Source organism: Struthio camelus, chromosome 4 (genome assembly GCF_040807025.1).
Source record: "Struthio camelus isolate bStrCam1 chromosome 4, bStrCam1.hap1, whole genome shotgun sequence".
NCBI lineage: Eukaryota > Metazoa > Chordata > Aves > Struthioniformes > Struthionidae > Struthio > Struthio camelus.
The window spans coordinates 7,179,593-7,190,509 of record NC_090945.1 but is presented as its reverse complement, the minus strand read 5'-3'; the positions used below and the strand labels follow the sequence as shown (position 1 = coordinate 7,190,509).

Here is a 10,917-nt window from a genome sequence, read left to right as displayed (position 1 = left end):
CCCCACTGCCCCCGCATACCCCCTTGAGATTTAACACACCTACAGAGCCGGAGCTCGGCCACGTGGCGTCACGTGGCCAACGCTGACACCTCTTGCTCTCCCACCCACAAAGCTGCGAGGCCCAAGTCCGTTTCATTCGGCCCAACAGGTCCACGTCCGGAGCAATAACAGTCCCCGAGACTGGCTGCAATGTGAATAATAAGCAAGTTCGCGGAAACGGCTGAGAGGGCTGAAGTACCCTTCCTGTCCGCCCCCTCCCCGGGGAAGCAGGGGAACAAGGCGGTTGCATTAGCGATGCAGAGGGCAGCGTGCACCAACACACGCTTTCCAAAGTCGGGGTGACCAGAAACCTCGCCCCGCGCGGACGTAAGAGCCCCCAAGGCCCCGGAGGCTGCCGGCCACCGACTGCCTCATCTGCGCCCGCGATTTATAGCCCCCACGCGTACCGCAGCAGCGCCCAGAAGGCTTCGTCAAGACTCGGTAGCGACGAGACCAGGCGGGGCAACAAGCGGCAAAGCTGGTTTCTTCTCCCACGGCTCAGGCGAGGTGGGGCCTGGACCCGTCCCACCGACCTCCCCCCGCCCCACGACGCCGTTCACACCAAACGGCGCTTCGGCGGGGAGCTGGGGGTGTTTTTAGTGCAAGACAGATGAGAGCTCCAGCTGCTGCGCTCCAGGTTTTGGCCGGTCCTTTCGGCATGCGCACGGTCCTTTTGAGCGTAATCTGTTCTCGGAGGAGCCAGCTTATTTACAAGGCCAAGTTTTTGGTTTTTTTTTTGAAGTCATCTCGGTTATTTATGTGTGTTTAGTAATACAGCTAAACCTGCCTGTACACAGAGGTTTTTGGTTCTTGCAAAATAAGAGTTCGTCCCCGAGCTGCCAGAGCTGCGCATGCCAATGCGGCAATTGCGTAAGCACAAAGTCAGCCAAGCCGCGCTCTTCTTGGTCCGGGTTTTCCGACGTCAACAGCGCTACGCTGACGACCCCCCCCCCCCCCCCAAAAAACGGGTGAACTTGGAGGCCACTGTCACCCCTTAGAAACACATGCACCAAACCGCGCATGCACAAAAAGAAAAAAAAAAGTATACAATTTGTCCAAATCCCATGACTGAAGTTGGCAGTGGGCAGCGGGGATGCTCGGCTGGTGCGAGGCACGGCGGCTTGGCGAAAATCAGGGGCACCACGACGGCAGCTCCGGTCTTTGTAAGGCAAAGACGACGAGGCCGCCAGAGATCGTTCGGAGAAAACGCCTGGATGCTTTTCAAATCCCGTCACTCGCTTTTTCCACTGCGGCACCAGGAATCGCTCAGAAATATTTGAGATACACCGTTTCCAAAGAAATAAGCGCTGAAATGTTTGGCGCGGTGCCGAGTTCAAGCTACTTCTTTGCCTGAGGCCTCGCACTGGAGACGCCGGCTTCTCGGCCGCGTTTCTTGCTGCGCCCCAGCAGTAAAGCAGACAGCCCGGGGGAAGAAGCCGTGACACGATCTTGTTGTCCCCCTCCTAGCACAGTGATACAAATCTGGGCCGACCCCCTCCCCGGGGCATTGGTGTTGGGTGGGTAAAAGCCAGTCCACGTCACAAGGCGCTCCCGGTCCGCGGCGCTGCCTGCGGCGGTGCCCGGGCTCTCCGCCGGCCTGGCCGAGGTAGCGTGGGGCCCCAGCGCCCGCTGCAACGCGCAGCCCTTCAGCAACGGCGCTGGGCGCCCTTGCCTTCTCCTACGCCCGCCACCTGACCGCGGGCCGTACGCCTGGCTCTGCACGGAGGCGCGGGCATCCGCAGAGACCGCCCTCTTTTCGCTCCTAAGTCGGGCTCCTGGAGGGTGGGAACGGGGCTAAACCGGGCTAAATATTCCCCATCTCTCGGTCAGGCCTGCCACATCCAATTGGGCTTCGTATTTCTCCCCACCAAAAAATCCCCCCTCCCCGCTGTCGCCAACGCAAACCCTCGCCAGCTGCAGCATTTTCTCTCGCCTCCCCTGCACGAGGCTGAGCCGGTTTAATGCTCTCAGCCGTTTTAACAGTAGTTTTTCTGTTTCTGTACCCGTAACCTCAAGCAGCCAGATTATCGCGAGCAGTGCCTTTGCAGCAAACCAACAGCCCTTGTCCCGGCGGCATTGATTTCGGAGTGCAGCGCCCAGGCCGGCGCCCCTCCCCGCTTCACAGCCTGCAGAGGAGACTGGAGACACGCGAGCGCTGACATCAGCGCTCACATCGTTTCCAAGCAAAAAAAAAAAAAAAAAAAAAACTTGGCGCCCACCTTCGAGCCCGATTCTCTCGGCCAGCGATTTTTGTCTCAGGACTTTGCAGCGTAAGCGCTGGGCCCACCCGCGCCTGCGCTGGGCACCTGGGCTCCCGCGGCCCTGCAGGTAGGGCCGTGCGGGGTGGAGGGGTGCTTGCTCGCACACGCGGCCTCCCGTCCTACTTCTGGTCTGGGCTAACTAAGTGTGGGCTATTTAACCAGCCAAGTGAGCCCGCTGAATTTGGGATGCTGAAGTCCCAGCTGCGTTCCTCGATGCAGAGCGGTTGGAACGCTGCACCCCTCCCTCCCGCAGGCTCGAGCCCCTCCGGCACCGCTGGGACATTTGCTGGAACGGGGAAGAGCGCAAACGCTCCCTTCCCCGCTTCTTGGCGGTGGCATACGCCGAGCGCGCGCTCAAGCGCGACAGCGTATGGCAATAAAAAAAATCACTGCCCTGGCATTTCACGTGCTGCATCACAGCAGCAAAATCCCAGACACGGGCACGTCAGTGCAATCCATCTGTCACCGTCTTATATAGTGCTTCATTTATTGATCTTTCAAAAGAATTAATAGTTGTTTTTACTGCTCCACTTGGGAGACTCAATCTTCATCATACAATTCTTATGCTGGCAAATTTTCTTGCCTTCTATTGTACATATTTACAAAAAAAAGTATGTATATATAGATACATGTATTTTATGTACATATATATTCCCCCCACCCTTCTATTTCAGCTTCTTGGTCCTCGTAGTATCCAAGAGAGCATCTCTTGTCCTAAGGTACTTGACCAGTCATGGCAACTGCGACACGCTTTGGTCCTGCCTAGACACAGGTGTCTCTATCTTAACGCTCCCCTAAACGGGAAGAAGGGAGTTCGGTTCCTCCGAGCCACAAAGCGCGAGAAACCCCTGCCAGTGCTCACGGCGGTTTTCTGTCCCCTGCACTTCAGATTTGGTGGAGGCCCTCACAAGGCAGGGGAGATGCAAGCGGGCTCCCAGGCCAGCTCTCAAGCCTATCGCCCTGAGCAGACACTGCTGACACAGCCCTGTGACCCCCCCCCGCACCCAAAACAACTCCACCTTTTATTGCAGCCTATGGTGCTTTCAGATTCATGGGGGGTTTTTTGTTGTTGTTTTTTTTTTTGGTCTGTCAAATTCCGCAGGCACATGGGAACCGTTAAAGAGGGGAGCGACCTTTGGTGTTTCCAAGAAAAACTGGAGAAAGGCAGCAGCATAAGCAAAGCATGTCTCCTCTGCCACACGCCTGTTTCTAGGAAATCTGTTGACAGATTTAAAAAAAAATAAATAAATCAAAAAAAAAAAAGTTGGCGGCTGTTCATGCGGGCCCAGCCTGAGGACTTTCAGGGTGAGAAGCGTGCACTGAAATACCCCAAGAGGATTATGCAAGCCTCGATAAACCTGCAGAGAACAACAACAAAAAAAAAAAAAACCAAAAACTGACACCAAACCCTCTTTAGACGCTGTTACATCACTAATCCTTTTACATCCACGTCATAAAACTTCACACGCTGGCAAGGGACTTACTACACGCTTGAGAGGACAGAACGTTTTTCTGGAGACGGCGTCAGGCAAACGGTACCAACGTGGAAGCCCAGCAGCTGGCACAAAGCATTGCATTTAAGCCCCTGAAATGCTGCTGGTCCTTCAGGGGTGACCACAGCATTGCAGACAGCCTCGCTGGCCGCCTGAGCCCGCCAGGTCCTGGGAAGGCGATGGGGTGTGTCGAGTCGCCGAAAACAAGTCCCAAGTGCGCCACCGGCCACGTGAGACCTTCCCCAGGGCAGCGGACGCTGTGCAGCACATGTGGGGAAGGCGTCCCAACCGACCTCCACGCGTCTCCTCTCTGCTGTCACGGAGGAAACGGTGGTGGTGAGGTCTGACCTCATACGGCTTAAACATGCCCACACACACCTTGACACAGTGACTGACGCGACACCAGGCACAAGGATAACAGGCCTTCGTTGTTATACGTGCGACCAGGGCACCTTCTGCCCTTCAACCCTTGGGTCAAACCTTCTCAAACCTGCAACGAGTTTGAATCCACGGACGTCAAAGTATCTCTGTTTCTGGGATCCCACTGTAAGACAACCAGCACCTCTGCTTTTTGAGGAGGCTGAAAGTGTCCTTGGACTCAAAAAAATTCAGGCGGTTGCTCGGGGCTTTCTGAAGACCTCGACAGGCCTCTGAGTTAGGTGCCCTGCAACTAAACTGCTCTGCTGTTTGCTGCCCGTAACAGCGCTTGCTGCTTAGGCGGAGCAATGGTCAAATACAGTCTGCTCCTGCAATAGTCCTTCAGACACCCCAGAAATGAGATGGCTGTAAAGGCCGGTCCTTTGAGCTAGCAACGCTCATAAAATATTCACCGGCAGAAAGAAATGAAACAGCCTAAAGCACTTGACAACAGGGCAGAGTTCGAGTCACGGGTCCTGGATCAGGATTCAGACGCAAATGCAAATTTCTACCTGGAAAATACACAAAAACAGACTCCTAGAGACAACTACACTTGTCCAAGAGCTTTGCTCCCTCATGTGCTCCCCAGTCCCATAATTGCCCAGCTCATTGGATGTTACCTTGCCCTTTGGCTCACTTCGGAGCTAACTAGACCCCTTCAAAAGAGAGTGGGGTGCAATTCCCCGAAGATGGGTCACCTCGCTTCCAGGCAGCGCTTGGGCCCTCAGGACGGAAGCCGATACTCCTCTGCTGGGATGATATTTCAGCAGCTCGCGGAGGCTAAGGTTCAATGTCAGATCCGGTCACTGAATTTGCGCCTGAATGTGCTGCCAACAGCAGGGCCTGCCCAGAGGAGCCGTGCTGGTGGCAGGAGGAGAGATGGCTGGATGCAGGGGCCTCTCATCGTTTTTGTCTGCCAGGCACCACTGCTACGAGAAGAGCCGCTGATGTTTTTACAGAGATCTCTCTCCCTCCGCTCAGGCCACGGCCAGCGTTTAACCATCACCTCTCTCGGGATTGCCGAGTCCTGGGAGAGCTCCTGTCCCTCCATGCTCTTGATAGCAGAACTGAGGGGGCGCAGGGGGTCCCCTCCAGCCAGGCAGGTGCCTCCCAGCTTACAGCAATATTCAAAGGCGTCAGGAGCCAACTGCAAATTAGTCTTGTCTCCCAAAGCTTTCATAGCAGACCGGCAGGGTGAAGGTCGCTGGAGCAAGGGGGTGAGCCGCTCCCTAGAGCGCATCCATCCTGCTGAGGAAGAGTGGGTCGAATGCCGCCAGTCCTTCTTTAATGTAAAAATCAACTCACAGAAGAGATGGGATAAATAATAAAATAAATAAAATATAAATAAAAAGGGACGGATGACAGGCCCGAAACGGAGCACTTTCTAGAGAACAATTTGCCACTCTAGGGCTGAATGAAGCAGGGACTTGTGTACTGCCAAACTCAAGACATCATAGGACAAGCCAAGGCAGTGTCCAGGTCATGTGAATCTCACACGAGCCACCTTTGCCTGGCTCACCTCATGCCTATGGTCTTTCCATCAAGTTGAGCCCCCGAGAAGACTCCTTAGTTGCTTTGGGGGTGGGGGGGTTAGGTGCTGAGCGGACCAGAATTGCTGGCTGGGAGCTGCTCCATCCAGGGGAGGGATGAAGCACTTGGGAGAGACAGCAGCGGAGCAGGTGGCACAGGCGATGATTTCCACCTGCTTTTACTTGCTGCATCCATCTGTCTCATCCTCCAAAGCCACTACCTTTTGCCACTAAAAAGCACGCAAGGAGACACCGTTCAGCTCGGCGTGAGGCTTTGGGCGGTCACATGTATACTGTGCAACACCCCCCCCACACACCCCGTCTTTATTTACGGAGCGTCTTTATTTGCACTGGTGTTCGAGGTCCCATTTAGCTTCAATTATGTATGGAAAAGGCTAATTCTGCCACGTCTTCCTCCCTGCGGACTAATTAGGCGAGTGGTTGCATAAAGCCATTAAGGAGATTGCATCCATTATTAAGAACGTCATTTCAGAAATGGATCACGTCCCTGAACACCTCTGCGGACTGGCCCTGCGAGGCCGTCCCGGAGCCAAACGGTGGCTTGCCAGCGCTTTCTTAACCCGCGCAAAAGCAGCAGCCAGCCGGGCAAGGCCTGCGGACCAACGTAAAGCACCTTTTTGCACAGACGGCAGGTCGCGGCCAGGCGCGGGACAGAGCAGGCGCCCTTGGGTCTGCGTGATGCACGTGGGAGGGGTTTTTTTTCCCCGGTCTTCTGTGACCTGCCCCTGGGGCGAAGCAGCGGTTTGGGTTACAATCCCTCCCTTTCCCTCGGGTTCGCGGATGCAAACGACTGAATTTGCAGATGGGGCGAGCGCAGACGGAGACGGCCTCCAGCCCGGCTCCCTAACGTTTCGCCTCTCTCTCTCTCTCTGCACACGCGCAACGTGCGTCACCAGCCCCTCGCGGCTTCATCTTCGCCCACCGAAGCCATGACCTTAAACGCGAACGGGCGGGACGTACCGACGCCGAAAGGAGCGGCGGCGTACCGAAAAACGCCCGGACGCCACCAGCCCTGAGAGGCTTTGCCTTTAATGACACCCATAACCGCTAGACCCGGCGGCACCCTGCCCTGACCGGGGGGGGGCTGGGGGGGGTCCCCTGATTTCTGTGCTAAACGTATCCTTGGATCTTCAGTTGTGTGTGCACACGTACCCGCGCACCCGTTTTTCTGGCAGCCGCGCTGCGCCTCCAGCACGCACGTGTAAGGAAAGGGCGGCCAGGGCGATCAGAAACACCCTTCTCGGGCCGAGCCGTCGTTTCCGAGCTGCGCGCCTGCTGTCCCCACTGATCCCAACCCCTCCAGCAGCGCGTGGCGGCCCGGCCCGGTGGCAGCGGGGGACCCAGCGGCGCCTCCCGGCCGCGGTAGCCCTCCCGGCTTTGCCCTGGGGGCGGCGGCGAGGACAAGGGCCCTACGGGAGTCAGGGTTCGACGAAGCGGGGCGAGAGGGGGGTAACCCAAGCAACGCCTCTCCAGTAAATGCATAAAGTTACTTTATTTTCAGTATACATTTAATTTTGAAAAATAGAAATGCTAAAATATCTCATCATCTTCATCTTTTGATTCCATAAAAGTCACAATAGAAAGCTTCATAAAACTGTAAAATACTATCATGTTATAAGGAATTTCATGTTTTATATTACTGGAAAAAAAAATCATTTTAATATATTGAAATGTTTTCTGTTTTCTTTTTTTCCTGTTGTTCCGCCATCTTGATCCGCTTCATTTTATACTAAGTTTTTATTCTTTCCTCCAAAGCAAATACAGACTTGAGAGAATTAAAAATAATAATAAAAAGTATCTGAAAGTGCGTGTTGATTCCAAAAAAAAAAAACAACCCCCCCCCCCCAAAACAACAACAACCCCCCCCCCCCAAGTAACGAATACCAATAGGTATCGGCCACGATGACAAAGGAGCATCAGGTAGAGAGGCGGAGGCTCGTCGTTTCCCGGGGCTGGGACGAGGCTCCCTGCGGCCTCGCTGGCCTCCTCGGGACGACAGGAGCCCCGAGCAGCCACCGCACGACTTCAGAGGGCCCCGTTCGCTCGGCCATCCGGCGCGCGCTTTGTTCGGTGGCGGTGGTGGTGGTTTTTTTCCCCCCAAAATATAAAAGAACAACAAAGAACACAACTTTCAATGAAGTGCTGTCGGCGCGAACCCGGCAACCAACAATTTCCAGCTCCTGTCACCGCAGCGTTACACGGAAAACGACAGAAATCTTTGTCCCATCCCTTGAACAAAGCTCCCCTCTGTACCCTAGCTCAGTCCGTTAAAAAAAAAACCAAAGAAAAGATTAAAAAAAAAAAAGAGAGAGAGAAAGAAAGAGAGAGAGAAAGACAGAGATCAGCAGTCAATACGTTTCAAGTACATGGTTCAAAAGTGGAAGACCTCACGTTCGTGGAGACCGATCACCAGGTAACAGCCGAGGGGAAGCTGCGCCCTGTGTGTGCGCGTACGTGCGTGCGGTACGCCGTGCCCGGAGCTCACCGGCAGCCGGGCCTGCTCCTGGCAGCGCCCTCGGAGGAAGCTCTCCCACTAAGCTTATCTCATTTCGAGCTTTCTCAGCCCTCTGGACTTCTGAAAAGAAAAGCTACGGGCAAAACACGGCCGCTCCCGCGTACTCTGCGGGCGCCGCTCGGCGCCGTCTCCCCCTTCGGCAGTCAGCGGTTTCTGTTGGCCGAGGAACGAGGACGGGTTCCTACGGATTCGCGGTAGCGTCGCGCTTCCCAGACCATCTGTCCTCCAGCTCCTCCGGCAGCGGAGGGGTTACACGCCTGACGCTCTTCACGAGGCTCCCAACGTCTCCTCAGCCTTTGGGGAGCGTGCCCGGGGGACGGCCCGACAGGGAAGAGCAAAGGCTGCTCTCCCTCCCTCTTGCCACTGACCTTCCCGGCTTTCTCGCTGACCATGAAGGGCATTTCTGCGCTAGGAGATGTTTCGCTCCCTCGACTGTACGCCGGGGAACGCGGGCAGAGCCGGGCGCGGACTCCGCCGCAGCGCCGTCGCCTTCAGGAAGCGACGGCCGTTTGCGCAAGGCCAAGCCAAAACGCCTGTGGTCCGCCCCAACTCACCTTCCAAGCCAAACGCTCTAACGAAAGCCAGATAGCCGGCTGCTGCCAGGGCACAGCTGGGAAAGGAAAGCACAGCACCGCTCTGCACCTCTGCTTGCCGACACGGCCATTACTAGCGAGCGGCTGCTAAAATTTGGCCTACCAGGTCTCAGCACCGTCACGAAACTCTGCTGCTTTAATGCAAGATGGACTTTGGTCTCTCAACGACAGGCTTGAAGGCCTCTCCGCTACGCTTTTACCCTTAGCCGTTTTGCTACGTTAGCAAAAACGAGGCCAAACCACACGTCGGGCGTCAGCGAGCCGTTTCCGCCAGCGCTGTTTCGTAAGGTCTCTCACCCCGCGGCAGCGGCTTCGCAGGGGGCCCGTCCCATCGCTTGGCGGCGGCGCTGCCGGCTATTCGCTTGCTCCGTTCGAAGCAGAAAGCCTGCGCGCCACCCGGTCTAGGTATCCATTTGGATTGACGGATGGGTCTACCCAGGGGGAGTGCCGAGCAGCGAAAACGTAGGGCAAACTCTGTCCACGACGGTAAACAGGTCTGGGACAGCACGAATCCGTAAGGATCGACGCGGGACGTAGAGCTTTCGGGCCCTTCCTAATTTCGGATTAGGGAAGAATTTCCCGGTAAGTCATCTTTAAGTCGCTTCGCCTGAATTGCTCCGTCCTGGCGCCTGAGCTGCACGGAGGGCGAGTGGATCGCTACGCATGCACGCACGCGCACACACTGACGCTTCACATGGCATAAATCTAACAGGAACCGCACAGGAAGTCAGCAAGACGCACACCATCAGCATCCCTCCACCGACATCGCTAGCCAGTCGCTATTTCGGTCACCGCCGTTAGATTTAAGACTCTTCCCAGGCCACGAGAGAGTTAAGTCCTGTCCTGTCTCCTTCATAATAAAGTTAGATTATTTATTTAAAAAAAAAAAAAAAGGTAAAACAAATGCTTTAGAGTAGAAGGTGTTAATAAAACTAATCCAGCCCTATGCCATATCCTGGAGATTGTGTGTTTTTCCTTTTGTAAAAATCACATTATATACGGTACAATACTTTTTTACAGAAAGCCTGGCATCTAGAAATAAGAGGTAGAACTACTCAAAACTATATGTTTCCTGCTGCAGGAAAAATTCATTTTTCTTTACAGTAATTAAAAAAAGGTTAAAAAAATTGACAAAAAAAAAAAAAAGGTTGTAGGTTAGGCCCCCATAATTTAAACAAAACAATCTAGGAAAATAACACTCTTCAATGTACCTGACAGATTAAGTCCATTAAAGTGTTCTTTTTTTTTTTTTAAAAATAATAAAAAAAAAAATTGCATAGGAAAGGGACATTTCAAAACACGTGCTACAACGATGGCAAGAGTTTTGTCTGTGCTGGGAGTGAAGTACCTTTCAGTTGTCCTTCTTGTGTTACTACGAGTACAGGCTTTAAGAGCGAGTTAGGGTTAGCAGCACTTTCCGGCGTCTCGGAGCAGCGTAAGACAGGCATTGAATGAAGCCCGGAGGTCGGCTTGTTCCGCCAGGCAAACAAGCAAGCAAGCAAACACCGAGTCGCACCTCGAGTCGGGCCGGTTCCTCGGACACGCTTCACCCAGGTATTGCATTACAAAACCCTTCAACACTTCTTCCCTCTGCTTGAAACCGAGAGAGGCGCACGCGCGCGTCTAAGCGACAGAGAAGGCAAAACCAAGTCTTGGTCAGAGTGGCAAAGCGGGGCGCGGGGGGACACAGGGAGAGGGAGAAGTGCCGAGCGTCTCCTTTACCTAGGGCAGGTGGGAAGCCGAGAGCGTTTTAGAGTATTTGGCTAGTGACAAAAAAAAAAAAAACAATAAAAATAAAAGAATAATTCCACGTCAGATTTGACAGACAGACAAATTACAAAGTAGTTTCTGTTCCCTTGCTCCTCCAGAAGTAACCGCCGTCTTCAGGCTCAAGGTCTATTCTAATTTGAGGCACAACTTTTACTGGAGTCCGTGGAGGGCTGCGCAGAAAAAAAGAGAGAAAGGTCTCAACGCATGGACTGGCTTTAGGTAAAGACTTAACGCGGTCTGAAACGCTTGGCCGAGCTCTCCTAGCCCCTCTCTATACTG

General features: G+C 54.2%; 1 protein-coding gene across 13 annotated transcripts in view; it reads right to left on the bottom strand.

The window, feature by feature from the left end:
* Positions 1 to 7,233: 7,233 nt before the first annotated feature.
* Positions 7,234 to 10,917, bottom strand: part of SLC4A4 (solute carrier family 4 member 4) — a 251,304-nt gene continuing 247,620 nt past the window's right edge. For all 13 annotated transcript variants that reach the window (XM_009687277.2, XM_009687276.2, XM_009687274.2 and 10 more), the window contains one exon: positions 7,234 to 10,808. In XM_009687277.2, the coding sequence (XP_009685572.1) occupies positions 10,703 to 10,808 (106 nt within the window). In that variant the 3' untranslated portion in view covers positions 7,234 to 10,702. The remainder of the gene's footprint in view (positions 10,809 to 10,917) is intronic.